General features: G+C 41.6%; 1 protein-coding gene across 2 annotated transcripts in view; it reads right to left on the reverse strand.

Moving 5' to 3' along the window:
- The window catches only part of Csmd1 (CUB and Sushi multiple domains 1), a 1,532,231-nt gene that overhangs the window by 106,807 nt on the left and 1,407,040 nt on the right, over positions 1-18,384 (reverse strand). For both annotated transcript variants that reach the window (XM_021218735.2, XM_029532138.1), the window contains 2 exons: positions 15,193-15,402; positions 981-1,169 (listed from right to left, as the gene is read on the reverse strand). In XM_021218735.2, the coding sequence (XP_021074394.1) occupies positions 981-1,169; positions 15,193-15,402 (399 nt within the window). The remainder of the gene's footprint in view (positions 1-980; positions 1,170-15,192; positions 15,403-18,384) is intronic.

The raw sequence follows: 18,384 nt of genomic DNA on the forward strand, positions 1-18,384 counted from the left end.
GGAGGGAGGGAGGGAGGGAAGGAGGGAGGGAGGGAAGAGATGGGAAGAGAAGGAGGAAGAGAGGGAGGAAGGAAAGGAGGGAAGAAAATGCAAAACTTCTCAGCAGTGAGAGGCACATATGTAATCCAACAACCTGAGTTCATTATCCAAAACCCAGGGAAAGATGGATAGAAAGAACCAACTCCACAGTTGTCTTTATAAGAGTGTCATGGTGCATATTGTGAGGCCACAAACAATAATAGAAAACTGGTCAAGAATGCCTTCAGTTTCTTATTAAGATCTATTTTTTATTTATTTGCTTTAATTGGTATGTCCTTAGAATACAGTTTTTACATTTATAAACTAAAAACATACTAATTTTATTTAGCAGATTCTTTTTTCCCATTTTAAATGTTTTTTTATTAGATATTTTCTTTCTTTACATTTCAAATGCTATCCTGAAAGTTCCTGGACGCCTCATGATCAGCTGCCTCCTATTCCAGCTGCCATGACTTCCTCACGGGAGGAAGAGCCCTTCAAGTTCTCCTCAGGGTAAGCCTTGTCTTCTTTACGTTGCTTTTGTCATGAAACTTGCCACAGCAACAAGACCAGTAACTACTAATAAACAAAGGCTTGCCAGGATTAAATCTGATACCATCACTGTCCCTTGTCACCCCTGGGAAGCTTAAGGACACTTATTAACTCCTGTTTTCTTTTCTGGGGCCTGTGATGATTGACAGGCTCCTGTGTCTGCCGCTGAGAATTTAGTGTTTGTATTTAATACTTCGTCGTCTTTATGATTTCCTTAAGTGTAAAGTCTGTATGCTCTTTCAATTGCCTACTGTGTGATATCTTTCTGAAAGATCTAGTAGAGTATATTGTAGATCCTTGATGCTTATCTGCTGGCTGAAATAACGAAGTAGGGCATATTCACTGAGTCGTCCCTGCACTACGTTCCCTTTGAGAAGCTCAGTTGTCCCCAAGGTAGATGAGGAGCCTACCGTCACACCGTGGGAATGGATAGTTCCAGTTCCTGTCAGTTCCATGCTGGCAGGTAAGCACAGGGTGGCCTAGCAGGATGTAGCCTGGGTAACATTCAAAGGAGATCGACTGGCCCACGCTGTAATCCGAGTTGATCATGAACCCATTCTGGAATGCGGGTGGATCTGGGCAGTTCTGTAACTCATAAGCTGAAATGAGAAATAGACACCATCAAGCTCCCAGCAAGGGTTGGGCTCGAAAGGACTATAGAGGAGGAACAGAGGAACGCAAGTGCAGTCAGCACCCAAGGATATATGTCTAAAACTGTTCCATCCTGAATGAAGCAACTGATAATTAGGAGGAGGAGAATTATTGTCACGGGCATTCAGTAACCACTTAGTGTGTGCAGCAAAAGGAATCCAACAAGGTTTGTTGCATTGGCAAGAAATCACGTGTGTAAATAAGGTTAGAAAGGAATAGAAACTGTAGCAAAGAGAACTGTCTGAAATGTTGAGTGAACATAGACCCAGTGCTTCTTTGATTGTAACGAGACACATCCCCATTCTCCCTGCTTCGTTTTGTTTAACTCAGTCATTTAGTACAAATAATGTAGGACATCCTCTTCATTTTAGGTTTTCTAGAAAAATAGAACTGTGGAACCACAGAGCTAGTAATTGCTCTTTGCATAAATGCTATAATAACCATTGTGGTTTATCATTAAAATAATTATGTTCTACTGGGTGTGGGTTTTCATGTCTTTAATAAAACAATGGAAAGTAGAGGCAATTGGTGCTTTGTGAGGCCAAGGCCATCCTTGACTCCAGAGTGATTCTCTGCCTTAAATATAGAAATACTTCTGAATAAAGGTTCCAGGATGACAGCATATGCTGTTCCCATGCTGTGGGAAGCCACATTCACCATTATAAGATGGCACCTGAGCCCGAAGGGCGTTGGCCAACTAACTGACAACTAACTGACAACTGTTGTGCACATGCTCAAACAGCACAGATGATGAGTCACAGCTCAAGCCCGGAGCTGAATTCTCCAAAACCATCAGCCAAAATAAACCCTTTCCCCCAAGATGCTTACTTCTGATAATATGTCACAGTGACACAGAGGTAAATAACACAGAGGCCAGAGAAGCCCCTCAAACATTGTTAGAAAGATCAGGAGTCCTAGATATCCTTTCACAGAAAATAGAACACTTAAGGATAATGGAAAAGATGTGACAAATTCACAAAAGTGTGACGTGTAACCCAGTGTGCATAGAAACTGTCCATTCCACCATTGGAGGTAAGTGTGGCTTGAAATTCATGAAAAATATATATACTGGAAAGTACTCTGGGTTGTGATGCATCAAATACAAAGACTTTCTGTCTTCATATGAACTACTTGAAGTTGAGAGGCCATAGGAGAAATGAATCTAAAGGCTCACAAGCAGGCTGGGAAAATGAATGGGCACACTGCAAGGAAACTCATGAAATGGAGCATGAAGCCACGGCATAAGAACGGGAGGCAGACATGCTGCGCAGTGAGACCTCGGGGTCTCAGCATTCCTACGGAGGACCTGTGGAAAGATGCCAGGTGGGCACATCCAGCAGACGCTGGCTGTTATCTGAATGATCTGAGCATTCTCTTTGAAGAGGGTCTTGAAGAACAATTGCCAAACATTGAGGAATATGGATTTTCATTATTATCAATGGTTTACTCTTATTTGGGGTGGCACTACCATGGTATGCTTTCTCCTCAGGATGAGAGAATGCAGTGGTCATGGGTCATTGGCTCTCTCATTTTAGGCCATAAGCCTTCACGAGAACATCATGGGAAGATTGTGTTCCTACTTACACTAGCAGTACTGTTTGCAGAAATCTCTGTACTGCGGATAATTTCAAAGTAGAAAAAGCTAAGTATTTGAGTATGTCAATTGCAGCATTTTTTTTTTTTAATTCGGGGTTTTTCTGTATAGCCCTGGCTGTCCTGGAACTCACTTTGTAGATCAGGCTGGTCTCGAACTCAGAAATCCACCTGCCTCTGCCTCCCGAGTACTTGGATTAAAGGCATGCACCACCACATCTGGCTAATTGCAGCATTATTTACATTAAGGTAATCCAAAAGTCTAAACAAGTAATATCTGACATTATAGTGAACGCACACCATGCAGAGCTCACTAATTTTAAAAAAGGTGTTGAAGAACTAGCACAGTGTCGGTTCTTAATTTGGTTCTTCTCTTGGGCTAGTGAGTGGCACAATACTCTCTTATGATTGTGGGCGGTGACAGGGAGCCTCAGATACCACCCAGCTCTGTGGTTGCTAGGAGAAACCACCCACACTCAACAGTATGTTGTGATGCTAATCTGAGATGCTCCAAAAGACCTGTGTTTTAAATACATCTTTAGCTTACAACACTGTCAACTTGTCATGGTTTCAATATGAAACTCCCACAGGCTCATGTACTTTAGCGCAGTCCCTAGCTGATAGCCTATTAGGGGAAGTGGAAACTGCAGGGAAGGGCTAAATGGCTAGAGAAAGTCAGCAATTTGGGTGACTTTCAAGGGATACAGCTCCTCCCCAGTCTGCTTCTCTTTCTGTTTCTTTTCCTTTCTTTTTTTTTCCCATTTTTATTTATTTCTAATAATGAATACACATGTGCCTCTATAGTATGCACCGTGTTTGTGGGTGGCCATGGAGGCTAGAAGTGTTGGATCCCCTGGAGCTATAGAAGCAGGTGGCTCAGCCACCTGACACCTGCTTGGAATGGAATTCAGGTCATCTGGAAGAAATGTGCATGCTCTGACCACTGCTGAGCCATCTCTCCAGGTTTCTGTGCCACATGCTCTAGCTCTGAGGTTCTGCTCCAGCACAATGGACCAAGTGGCCATGGCTTGAACCTCTGAAATCACCCTTTCCTTAACATGTTCATCTCAGGCATTCAGCCGTAGAGAAGAGGAAAGTAAATAATGTGCAGCTTACAGTGAGGTTATGAGGATGAAACAAAGGAGCCAAGATGCATGTGTACTATGGGGACATATTCTATGGGGACACATTCCAGTGTGTGTCCTCCTATTCATCTTCAGCATCAGAAAGATGCTTCACGGACAGCAATGGAATTCCATGATTGAACCTGCCTGTGGATGGCAATATAAAAAAATGCTAAAGTTGAGCTGTCAGCCTCACTTGCCTTTACACATTATGATGTATGTAATTCTGTAGTGTTGCTAAGGAGCATTGGAAGCTTCCTCAGTGAATGAGAGTGAGAAAACATGAATTTGAGGAGATTCTAGAACCTCACTCATCTCAAAAGAACCCTTGGCCTTGGACTAGAGTCGGGGAAGAGCTTTAGAGAAGAATAGGAACATCCAAAGTGTTGGGCGAAAAACTCCGAGTAGGGTCGGGAATGAGCCATCTAGATGAGGCGGGGTTCAGTCTCAGGAGCAAGGGTTCTGCCCCGCCCAAGGAAACAGATGTGATGAAAATGAGCCCTGCTCCAAAAGACACATCTTGTACATTTTCTCTGTTATGCAGAATCTAGACACACACACACACACACACACACACATGCACACACACATATGTATTTACATATACATATATATAAATATACACACACACATCTCTCTCTCTCTCTCTCTCTCTCTCTCTCTCTCTCTCTCTCTCTCTCTCTCTGAGTAGAAAGACCTCTTGGCCAACATCTTAGACTCTTAGACTCTCTGGCCTGGTAGAGACCAAACACTCCAGCTGAGTGGTCGATTGTTTTAACTAAGGGCCAGGTCTGTGGATGTGAACCCATGTTACGCCATGCTAAGGATGTGGGCATATCAAATAATAAACTGGTGAAATTTCCCTCCTTAGAACCCAACCCTCCTGTAGAAGATTATGGCCGACACCCATATAAAACTTTAAGTCTGTCTGCTTTCCTGGATTATTCGGAAAAGCATCATTTTCCCTCTTTCCTTTCTATCTTCTATTCCAAGCTTGTTTTCCTTAACATGCTTGTATTGTTTTGTCTAATGCTTTGGATGTCCCTTCTCCTCTCTGAAGTCTCCCTTCCTGCCACGGGGCTGCTTGTCCACCATGTGTCTAACTTCCATGATGGTTTAAAAGCCATGGCCCCACCCTACCCTCTTCCCTGCCTCTGCCATACAGCTGCTGAGAATTGCCTACCTACCCTGAGAATTGTTTTTCTTTTAAACTCTCATAAAATGGACTTAAAGTTTCTGTTCAATTCAATGGTAGAATGGGACTAATAACCCCCAAAGTGGACCCTGATCCATACACCCACATACTACTCCCTGTTATCCACAATATGTTATTTGGCTGTGAGTCTCTTTAGACAACTCTGCGAACCATATACCACAGGGCAACCTCTGCCTCTAAGCACCCCCCACCCCATTTCTGAAGGCTTTAGATGTAGCTGTTTCCTGAAAACCAGAAGTGTATCCACACTGTGACTACCATTCATCCACACAATGTTGCTTGAGCCTCAAATGACTCCGTAGATACAGGCTCTCCACAAGAGAAATCCCATGCTGTGCTCAACTGTGGACCAAGATCCTTTTTCCAATATACTTTTTTTTTCCTTTTAGAATAAAATCACCTGCCTGACTCAGCTTTACTTTGGACACAATGAATGTGATAAGAAAAGCCACCCCTTCAACCCAGCTAATAAGACTGTTAGTAACACCCCCAAGGAAATAAGCAAAATGAAAGGTTGATTGCCCATGTTCAGGGAACGGAAAAGCAAATGAAACTACCTGCAATCTAAACTAGTTTTCATTGGCAACACCAGTCAGGGTTCAGTTGTATCCTGGAGGCTTGACATACAAGTATCACACACAAAACTATCCCTAAATAAGGTCATGCCTCTTAGATATCCCTAGTGAATATCATACGCACGCACACATACACACACTGAATTTTATTAACTTTGTTGTAAAGCTTGCTGGATAATTTAAGAACTATAATTGGGTTTTCTTTAGGGATGGATGAAGCTGGGGCTGAAGGCAGCAGCCATTTCTACCCACATAATCAGCCTCTATGACAGGCTTGAATTGGGGAATTAAAGTGGCCTTTCAGCCTGAAACTCACGATTCTATGCCAATAGCTGCAGGCTATTATAATAGTTGGGAAAAGAGGTTTTTCTTCCCTAATAGCATCTAAGCTACAGATGGTGGCCCACACAATTTCTCAGTCAAGCACACACATAAGCTTGCAAGTTATTCATGTTGGCTCTTCTTGGAGACTGGCTGACTGGCACCTCCCTCAGTAACCAGGGATACGATCATAGCTCTCAGGAATACTTGACTTGTACACAATCCTACTAGTTATATGATTGCTAGTCCCAGTATCTCCTGATCAATTCAGCCAGATTACTACTACAATCGCTACATAATCCAAACCCTGGGGCGCTGGAGGCCTTGTCTAGAACATCTTTAACCAAATTGCTTCTCATATCTTGGACCTCAATGGTGTCTCATGTTTTGGTTCACCATAGGTTAAATGAACAACTTTCATGCCATAAAATAATTTTTCTCTATTGGCCCAAAGGATTTGTGTTCCAGAAGTGACAAAAGAGAGATGAGGGAATGTGACAGAAATGGTCCTTCTCCCTTCAGAAGAGCCATAGCAAGAATAGTGGCAAATCTTGAACACTGGCCTCTCCTCTCTAAGAGTCTTGTCTAGAGATTAGAGAATCCCTACTTCGATGGACTTCTTCTAGAATAATAAAGATTGCTCTGGAGAAGATGAGACTGACTCAGCCATTTGTTGCCCACAGTTGGAGGCATTCTTACTCAAATCACTCTTCAGTCAAGAGCCTCATAACTCGCACTTAGGTGAAGAAAAGCAGGGTGTCCCTGCCAAGGAGTCCCATGGAACTCCAAGGTGGTCACAACATCATAGTGGAGAAAGAAAAAAAAGGATTGAGTTTCAAAATTATATCAGCTTCATTTGTCAATGATGATGTAAATGATGTCCGTGTCCATAACAACAGTTAGTGTGCTTGTATATCAAAAGAAACTCTTCAATGTACATTGCACAGAGAGGCTAATTGGTTGCTGCAAACTATAGCTCCACCCTCTAAAGTTAATTCACACACACAAAAAAAATCAAATCTTTCTCATTGTAATCATAAACAAGCTGATCTTCCATATCCCATAGTCTTTAAAACTTATGTGTACTTGGTGCATGCATATGCGCATGCACGCGTGTGTGCACACACACACAATATATATATATTACAAAAAGGAAAATAGTCAATATATTTACTCTCTTGGTGGTTGAAGTACACAAAGCTAGTTTTAAGGTTTTCATAACTGGACAACTATTATTTCAAGGAAAGATAATAATATGAGAGAGAGAGAGAGAGAGAGAGAGAGAGAGAGAGAGAGAGAGAGAGAGAGAAAAGAGAGAAGAGAGAGTGAGAGACTTAACATCACCAAAAACCATATCTAAAGAAAAGGAAGTTATTCAACATGACAACCTTTCATATTTTTGCAATCGAAGTACCTAGCACTGCAGAATGTAGCCTTACCCTTCACGTGAAGCTGAGACAACAGCTATTTTATGCCCATCCCTAGTCTTCGTGTTTTATAAGAGCCTCCTGTGACAGCCAATGGAACCTGTGGTGATTGTTCTAATGTCTGTTTCATTTTCAGATGGATGCCTAGCTCAATAAAAAATAGCCACATACCCTCACCCTTCCTAATGCTTCACTTAGAAAGGGACACAAATATTTCACATTACTAATAGCAAAGTCTCTTGGCTAAGTCATTTAACTTCAAGACAGCTCTAACCACAAGTAGCATTTTTGACCTTTAAGCAGCCAAGAATATATGACAAAACTGAGGAATAAGACACTTACTGCAGACATCACTGTGAATGACAAGACATGTCCTCAAGATATATGCATCTTCTTATGAGTTATTGATTGTACCCAAAGCTTATAAATCTTGTGTAGTAAGTAGGGCTGCCTATGTGTCTAACAAATCAATGTCAGGGTTTGTTTGCCAATCTCTACACTTTATACAATGACAAATACCAGTAAACTATTACACCATCAGTCCTGTTAGATATGGCAGTCTATGAGAAATGAGCATGTCTCAAGTTCATTGTGTCATTCTTCATTACATAACTGATTTCATGCTTTCTAGTTATAAAAAATGAATTATAATAAATTATGCTTTTAGTAGCATCTTTAACGTGAATATTTAAAAACTGAGTGTCAAGAAGATAAAATATTTGCTCAGCCAACTAGATGCCTATATGGATGTCCTTCAAGAGTATCCAAAGATCTGGATTCCAGATGGCAAAACAGGTGACGTCAGTGCTCACAGCCACATTGCGTCAGAGTCTGCCTCCACACAACCCAATGTCTTATCCAGGGAAATGTTTCCAAATCTTAATTTACAAGAAGAAGGGAAAGCCAACCTATATGTACCCCTTGAATTGTGTAGCATCTAATCCCAGACATCGGTAATTTCTAAAAGCACAAACCATACCAATATGTGAGCTTCTGTCTCGGTGATTCCTAAGTAGGCTTTTCATGAGGTTAACTTGTTTACGAGTCAGTTAGCTTAGATTAAAATAATTTTCAGAGACCTGGAAACTATCAAAAGTACCAGCCAACAGTAAAACTCTATCAGATGAAGTAGCTTGGCGAGCAATGTTAGCATCGGGGCTCTGTATGTGAAGCCTTATACTCTGCTTCATTTCAAGGAAACTAAAACGTTGGATGCAGCATCAGGGAACTCAAGAAGGCGGGTACCTCCAAAGTGCTGCATCTGCTGGAGTTGGCCAATGGTTTGAGACATAACTGGGTAATAGTTTTCTTATTGGCTCAGAAATTAAGATTATGCTAATTAACACTGAAATTTACTCTAACATAACAAATTATAAGAGAATGGTTAACATTGAACATTAATACTTCACCAGTGTTATTTCCAAAATGGGCTCTAAAATGAGAGTCCTAGTGATAATGCCCTAAACAGAAGAACTATGACCAGGTAAAAAGAAGGGCTGTTATTGGATAACAGAAGCCTAAACTCAACATTCCTCAGGAATCTCATAATATATGTTTCTGTTTACCAGGACTTCCTTAATTCACCTCCAACGGTCAACAAGCTCTGGTAAGGACATCTAGCTCTCAGTCAATAGAAACAGCTTACATAGACTGAAAGAACTCTATCCTGCTGACTACCATATAAATCTGCATGCTTTTCCACAATTTTGCGTTTCTCTGACCTTCAAGAGATACCCATGGCGGTCTGATACCCAATTAAGATTTCTTTCTAATGGCAGAGTGATTTCACTCTTCCCTCCCTTACAAATCAGAGGAAAAAAGGGCTTGAACAAGATGGACTGGGAAGCAAGAAGTAGGGTACATGTGGCAAAGATTATAATTTTATTTTCCTATGTCTGAACTCCCATAGTTAAGTGTTCATATCACTTAAGTACTCTGAGAGTATATTTACAACAGCTAAAACTCACTGTAAACTAATCTACAGTATGCACTATTGCTGGATTCCCCACTACCTCAGTTGCTATTTCTGAGGTATTTCACATATGAACCTGACCTTCAAAGGAAGAGTTAGCGTGTGTGACAGTTTCCACTGCCACAGGGCCTCAGCACTCTATCCATGAGGCTCTACCCATAGGCTATGTTTTAGAGCAGAGGTCTAGTTTTCTTACCAATGTATGTTGAGTACAGAAATAAAACAAATATCCCCTAGCCTCAGTGTCAACTAAGGATGAAGCAGAGCTTTGTGACTTGGAAATATGAGCAAAGTCTCGGAGGTGGGTCATCAGGAGGTTTAACCTAGCCTCATGTCTGGTCTGACTGTGGATCTGATTCAGAGGTACAACAGCCATGCCATGTCTGGCCACAGGATGACAGGAGGGAGAGGACAAAGAGTGCCTAAGCTTCCATGTAAGGGTCTCTCCCCAGGAGCATCACCATAGCCTGGGCACCAGGATGGGCTTCCTCAGGTTGCCTTTCCTTGACCTCTCTCCAATCTCACATCTATAGGAACAGCTTCTCTATGACCTGATCAAGCACCTTTCAAAGATTAAGACCCAGGGCTTCTAAGGAGCATTTTTATCTGTCACCCATGCTGACAGAGCTTTGTCCTGGCTCTAGGGGACTAAGCCTAGTATGGACCCTGGGGTCGAACTGTTCTTTCTGAAATTGTCCTTAGGGTGGTGGTTCTCACCCTGTGGGTCATGACACCATTGGAGATCAAACCACCTTTTTACAGAGATCATATATCAGATAAGCTACCTATCAGATAATTACATTATGATTCATAACAGCATCAAATTATAGTTATGAAGTAGCCATGAAATAACTTTATGGTTGTGGGTCACTATAACATGAGGCACTGTGTTAAAGGGCTACAGCATTAGGAAGGTTGAGAGCCACTGACTCAGAGTGAAGAGGCTAGAAAACTCAGAGGACCTTTGGTATTGACCCTTTAGTCTAGTCCTCTATTTATAATTGTCATGAGAACTTCACTCTGGAACACATTATCAAGATCTTTCTTGTATCCTAAATGCCACTTGAGAAACTTGTGCTCTGCTCAGGCCAAAGCCAGATCGGATGCTTCTGTGAGGTCAGACTCTCATCTGAGATAGTAAAGTTCTTTCCCAAAGGGGCATGAACCATGCTGTCTATCAAGGCAGTGATACACAGGCTAGACATGCAGGTAGAAGACACACGGAACCCTGTTGACTGGCCCAATATGCACCACCCAGAGATGAAACATCTTGGGCAAAAACTCCAGAAGCACCGGAGCGAACCAGCTTGCAGAAGGCCTCAAACCTCAACTACTTCACATGTAGAGTTCACTACGTACAGGCACCTTCTTTGTTCATATCTGGGCCATGCAAGGCTCTTTGAGTCACAGGCAGGTAGACAAGGCTACCTTCTGGTATTCATCCTCATCCCAGCAAAACAGTCACAGAACCCAGAAGTTTAAAACTCCATAAGAATGCTGCCCAAACTGCAAGGGTGTGTCAGCACAGGACCGAAGCAGTTCCTCTGCAGGACTAGGTCTTTCTCCTTCTGAAAGGGAAACTGTTAGTGGGTGTTTTTTAAAGGCTTCTTTTCTAAAGCACAGAGTTGCAGGAGAGGTAAGCCTTTAGTCGCTAATGATTTGCATATCAACACCTTCTGGAAGAACTTTACCACCATGTGGTTGCAGGGAATGAAACTCAGGACCTCTGGAAGAGCAGTCAGTGCTCTTAACCACTGAGCCATCTCTCCAGCCCAGTGGAAGAACTTTAAATACAAGGTTAAATTCTTTTAAATGACTCTCTCTTGATGAGTGGTCCCTATGTCTCTGTTATTTTAAATGTCTGCTGGAAGGAAACTCATGGTAAACAATTTATGTCCTTTGTGAATTCTGATGGGTCAAGTCACATTCCAGGATCCAATACATAAGGAGCCATCCCAAGACCTGATTTTGAAAGGACTAGGAATGGTGGCACACATCTTTGGTGGCACACACCTTTGATGCCAGCACCTAGGAGGCATAGGCATGTTTATCTCTGTAAGATCGAATCCAGACTGGTCTATAAGGAGGAGGAGATTCATTGGCAAGATGGCTCATTAGGTCAAGGTATTTGCTGCTGCAATGACTTATGACCTGAGCTCTAGCTCTGTGATACACACAGCGGGAGAAAAACAACCCTTGCAAGCTGACTTTTGACCTCTATGTATGTGCAATAATAGCACATGTGCCTCCCTTATAATACCCCCCAAAACTATGGATTTATAAGTTTATTCTCTATATGCATGACTGTTTTGAGCACATGTATATCTGTGCATCAGAACTGTCCAATGGCCAGAAGAGAGATTCTGGAACTAGAGTTCCAGACTGTTATGAACTGCCATGTGAGTACTCAGACATGAACCTGGACCTCTGCAAGACCAGCCAGTACTCTTAACCACTGACACACACACACACACACACACACACACACACACACACACAGACACACACACACACACACACACACACACACACACAGACACACACNGACGAAAGATCAGATGATGTGACGAATGTAGTCCTGTGCCAATGAACTGGGCCTACGTGGAATAGGGTGATGGGGAGTGGACTAGAGGGTATAAAAGGGGATGGCCAAGAGAGGTAGGTGGGATCTTTTTAGTGCACATAGTTATGTTCCTGAATAAACTGCTTTGAGAAGGACATCAGTTTCATCGCTTCTTTTCCGCTGGCCGGAGATGGTAGCGACAACACACAGACACACACACAGACACACAGACACACACAGACACACAGACACACACACACACACACACACACACACACACACATTCTTGTCAGAAGCCAGAGATTTCAGAAGTGTTCAAACTAATGCCTTTGGTTCTGCCCTGGCCAGAAGTCAGATATGCTAGAAAGTAGGCCTGGGTTTACCTTTTTAGAATGAAGACCCTTACTAGGGGCTACATGTGAGAGTATGACAGACAACTCCAGATACTATTGGCTTCCAGTAAACACATTTAGAAGTGTATTCTGGCTCTGTGTCTGGAGATACTATATTCTGATTTACTCCCAAGATTAAATCATTGCTTTCTACTGTCTTATCCAATAGCCATGAAACTAAACTAAGAGTTAATCTAACTGGGACTATCAATTACTGATTAGAGCCCAACCCCTCAGGGAGGTTGGTTCATATAAACCCATGCTAAAGAGATGAGAGGAATATTTATTCCTTTAATGAGATGATGTATCCATTCTTCTGAGAAGCCCCTCCTTTGGTGATGTTGCTGATGGGCCCACTTCTATCTATATCTGCAAAACTGGTCTGCTTTTCTGAGTTACTTAAAGCATGGACTTGTTCTTTTGAAATTTTCTTTCGTTTTATTTTTTTCCCAAATCCTTGGTCTGCTTTGACTGGTCCCTTGAACTTTCTCATTCTTTGAGGCTACTCCCGGTCTACCATGTAGTTGGTCTTATAGAACAAGGCTTTCCTCTTCCCTTGCCCCCTTCCTGCCAGTTGGCAATGTTTGTACATTGCCTGCTCAGTTGTTTCTGTTTTAAACCCTAAACAATTGTCACTGAACTTCCTTCAGAGTCCCTTGCCTAATTATTAGCAAGAGTAAGAATCTAAACAGGGAACTCAAAATTTCCCTACAAACTGCTACTTGACTAAAGTCCAGAAAGGAACCCAGTATGAAACCAAACATTGCCAAGATAGGACAAACGGCATCCATGCCAGCACCTGCACTGGCAGGGATTGGATAGAGAGGCTGTGCTTTCTGCAATGAGCAGAGACTAAAATAGCCTTCAATTAATGAACAGTCAAGAGCATAGAACCAAACCTAATAAAGAAGGGCCCCACATAGTACATGGACTTCCCTGAAGTGCACAGGTGGTAGAATACAGGTCCTTAGTACTGGGGAAGAAATATCACTAAGTACAGTATTCACACAGCACACTGGGGACTGGCATGAACTAGGTACCACTGGAGCATGGAGCAGATCTGCAGTGGCCATCACTCTCCCACACTATTCCTTCTGGTAGAATCTTTATGAAATCTATGCATAGACAATTGATTCTAGAGTCTGAGAAGACCCAGGACATCTGTTGGCTTATTCTCATTCTTCTGCAGTATAAAACAAAAGAGAACAAAACAAGACATAAAAACCATTTCAAATTTCAGATACATAAAGTAAGACACTTCTGCACTGCCATGCCAGTTCTTAATCCTGGAGGCACTCCTGGAGGCTCATCCAAAAGCCATGACAACAAACTATTGAAGATTCCTTTCCAGAGGACTCTTAGGGTACCAGCAAAGCATCCCTTTATATTTGGCCATGAAGGAGCAATGAACCTGAGTCCTGATGGGGGTAGCACTAATGACCTCTACACATGGAGAGATTTAGGTGAAACCCACCTCATTCTAAGGGAGTCAACCACAGCTGGTTAATAGACATAGCTCTTCCATCTAGTGCCCATGCTCTGAGTTCTATAGGAATCCCTGAAGGAGAGTGAAAATGTTAACTCCTTCAGTTTCCTCCTGACTGAATTCCTTTTTTTCAGAGACCCCAATTCTGAAGGTCTGTGTTAACATTTTAGATACCAATGTAAGGAACACAACCAGATAGCCAACTTAAATGCTAGTGTGCCACTGTGATAAAATGCCAAAGCCCTGTCCCTGAGGACTGTTTGTAAAACAAAGGGAGAATAAATGAACCAAGCATGAGCATTTTCAACTTCATTTGATTTAACAATATTTGGAAGAAGGCCAACAAAATGATTTCAGGTGTAATAAAAATGCCAAGCTTTCTGACAATTGAAAGGTTATTTGGGATAAACTGAGGAGAACTTTTCTCAGTGATTTTGTGTTTGGATGAGTGAGAGAGAATACTTTGCTACTGAACTGCTTCTTTTTCCAGAGTGTCGTGATTTAAACAAGGATGTCCCCCCATAAGCTCATATATTTGAATATTTAGTCAACAGGGAGTAGAACTATTTGAAAGGATTATAAGGACTAGGAGGTATGGCCATGTTATGGAATAGATATAGCCTTGTTGGAGGAAGTTAATCACTAGGGGTGGATTTAGAGGTTTCAAAAGCCCGTTCCAGGACTAGTCACATTCTCTCTTCCTCCTGACTACGGATCAGGCTGTAGAGCTATTTCTCCAGTACCATGTCTGCCTATGTGTCATCATTCTTTGTGCCATGATGATAACGGTAAAAAAACCTCTGAACTGAAGGAAAGCCCCAATTAAATGTCTTCTTTTATAAGAGTCATGATGTCTCTTTACAGCAATAGAACAGTGACTGAGACACTGATGTACCTTGCAAGGACCAAAGAGAGTAGAGGGCATGATGCTGAGACAAGTGCCTTGGGCTGCCTGTATTACCTTTGATATCGGTGGACTTTTCTGGTTCAATCCATGTCCTAAAGGGCTATATGGGATAAGTGATAGAAGAGAAGGCCCTGTGACTTGAAGTGTATGATTACAAGGAAGAGAGAGTAGATGAAATAAGGCTGAGAGCAGAGCCTATGTAAGTTCTTCATGTGGCTAATAACCTTTCTCTGCTCTTAGCCATATGTTCCAGGCCAGTCAAGATCCCACCACAAGTCAGAGTCCAATGTGCTTTGGGAATCAAGTTGGCTTCATGAGGCATTAACCAATCAAGGAGATTTCAGATTAAATGCAGTCTGAGAAGCATCTGTAGATCCATTCATTATGTTGCTTACCTTGGTAACTGAGTTTAAATCCTTGCCGGTTCTGTGAGTGGTCACTATAGAAGCGGATGAGGGTTTCATGTGTGGTGCTCAGCAACGATGCAGGCAGGTCAGGGCCACTGAACTGGCCCATCATTGGACTGCTGTGGTAAGGGCCATTCTGGATCTCCAGGTAGTCATGGTTGGCTTCCGTTGAGAAATTTAGAAATTGGATATGTGCGCCTATGAGAAAACATGCAATCTTCAGGAAGTTCATGATAATGTATGCAAAATCAAGGGTGAATAGAGGGCATATCACTTCATTTCTGAAAGAAAGGGAAACCTGGTAGAGGCGATACTGTAACTTTGAAGACATACCTTAGCTTAACTCTGTGTGCTCTTTGTCTGTAAAATTCATATCCATTAATCAATTTCTGTCATGTATAAGTACTGCTAGCACAGACATCATTCTTAGAATGGCAACTTAAGGAAACATCACTACATCAATGATTATAACAAAAACACAAGGCTGGCCTCATACATGGCATGTTAGTCATACTTTTATCAAAAGAGAAGTCAATATTAAATTAAAATAAAACCTAAAGTATGACCATTAATAATAAAAGAAGAGAAATTTTTCTTTCTTGTTCTCCCCTCCTTCCCATAATATGGTTCAAGAGATCAAACCCAGGGTGTCCTACATACTAGGCCAATCCTCTGCCATTGAATTAGTCCCATTCCCTCTTCATTTTGATGGTAAAGAAATTTTTTTATGTTGGAAAGTTAAATCCAGTGCTCATATGAGCTATTCTACCTAAGATTAGATACAAAAAATGGTGTCTCCAAGAAAGAGGCTCATAAAAAGTCAGGCAAGGGAAGGGCTATGAAGGGGAGCTAAGGAAGGAGTTGTGGTCAATAAAGAACTAAAACATTCTATAAATTTAAATTTTTTTCAAGGAAGGACATCAAAGTGTTGTCCTTCTCGTGAAATTAGCATAGGGCTGACTACCCTGTCAGAATTCTCTTTGCCAACTTCTCTGTCAAAAATCACTAAATGAGTCAATGCTTAGTGCCATTTTAACTTCATAGATGAGCACAGAGGTTCAGTAACATTAGCTATGCCCACTGTCACACAAAGAAGATTGCAGTGAGGTTTATAGACAGCTCAAATGAACAATGTCCTTGCTTCCTGTGGATTATCATGATGCAAGCTAGAACAGAGCCAATAGCCCAATGTCTCAAGTGTACTCTGCTACTTCTTGGAGAAAATGAGTTTGTATTAAATGTGTTGAACTTGGCTCAACAATGAAGGAAGAGTGAGAGAAGCTGGATGGTGTGAAACTTTAGAAAGAGGCTAAGGGGATAGAAGTTAGCAGAGAAAGAAATATCTTCAAGTAGTAAGCCAAACTGAATTTTTTTCCATTAAGTGTGGGATTCATCTTAGATGATCTTGGCAGATACACAACTTTCTCATTGGGAGGCTGGTAAGGGATGAATGCCCAATCTGTTATTCTGGAACAAAACAAAGAATTCACAAGAAATTCAAAAGACTACAGCCACATCAAGAGCCAACTACATGGAAGATGGTCTACATTCAAACAGCAGAGGGTGGAAAAAAGGTGGCTTTTCCCTCCCACGGAATTAAGGTTGAAAAGAAAGCAGAATAACAATTATAACATTGTGAGTAAAATTACCATTTTGAGTGGGATAAAGTATCTAGCCACATATCACACTACCTAATACCTATCAGCAAATGAAGCAGAGCTTGGCTCTAATCTGTCTTAAAGTGGGATTGTATCGTTATCTAATTTCTAACAAACTTCCTCCACTTTGACATTACAGAGCTCAATGGAAGGGATTAGAACAAATACGGCCCAGTCATCCTTTTATTATCTCATAGAATATTCTAAAGCTCTATGAATATAGCAAGAGAGCCAATCTAAGAGTATATCTCTGCTGAAATTTACACAGCACTCTTTCATCTGGTCGTCGCCATGCTTTGAAGATCAAGTGCCAGTGCGGAGTCCACTGCACAAAGGATTTGCCTTCTGATTTTGACAAAGCTTTAAATGGTAATGTGGCCCTGGCTTTGGAGCAAAGCACTTATTTTCAGCTGATGGAATTTATGAGTATTAACTATTCTGCTATGTGTAGAGCAAACATTCTAAAGGGCCTTTTATACCTTCCTTACTATACCACATGTTCCACTTTCTAATTTAGGATATTATTTTCTTACATCACACTACAGTTGTTCATAAAAAAAGGGATTATAAAAAACAAAAGAAACAAAAAAACAAAAGAATATCTAGGTGACATTTCTCCTAACTGCATCTTTTCACATACTCAAGAAAGCAGACCCAGAAATTCCAAGTAGATTCTGCTTCACCAAAGCAGCACACATGAGAGCATGGATCACTGAAAAGGAAGAAAATTAGCCTCAAACTATGGGGGAAGTGGCTGCTAAGACAGAGAACATTTAAATGGCCCTTGATACCTACTATAGGCAAGATGTGAGAGGTGGAAAGGGGAAAAAGTGATCACTGCATAATTCTAATCGTAGAATTTCTTACAGGTTTGAAAAAAGCATCTTGAAGAACAAGAAGTTTAAATGAAGAATTGTGAGTAGGACAGGGTACTCCAAGAAACCATGACTATTAAATGAAAATTCTAGTGTTAGCAGTGGGCTACCTACCTATATGTTCTTGGATAAGGAGGTCACTGAGGCCTAATGGGCCATGCTGCTGGATGCATGCCAGAAGTAGATGGGAAGTTGGCATTGCTGCAAGCCCTTGCATATTCAGGACATAGGGATATCAAGATGTGACTGAACTAAGTCCCTCTTCTTACTGCCTGGCTCTCACAGTACTGGAGAGTAGTACCATGTAAGTCGCTGGGGGAGAGCTGTCACTAACTGTCCTGTTTGGTTCCGAGTCTGCGTTCTACAGTAGGAACATGCCGGTCAAGGTGTGCCTTCTGGGGCAATCATGGCCCAACTGTCATGGATATCAATCGTTTTCCAATTGGATTGAATGCCTATTCCATAGGAGGGAATTTAGATCTGGTACTATAAATCAGGCCCAGGAAGTCATAGACGTCAGAATAGAAACAAATGTCACTGTTGTGTTAAATGGATGAGATTTACCTGTCAAATTGCCTTCTAATCATTTGTGTTTGTACACAACTATTACTATTGCTGTTAGCTTCAATTACTCATGGAAGGGAACT

This window comes from Mus pahari, chromosome 19 (genome assembly GCF_900095145.1).
Source record: "Mus pahari chromosome 19, PAHARI_EIJ_v1.1, whole genome shotgun sequence".
Lineage (NCBI taxonomy): Eukaryota > Metazoa > Chordata > Mammalia > Rodentia > Muridae > Mus > Mus pahari.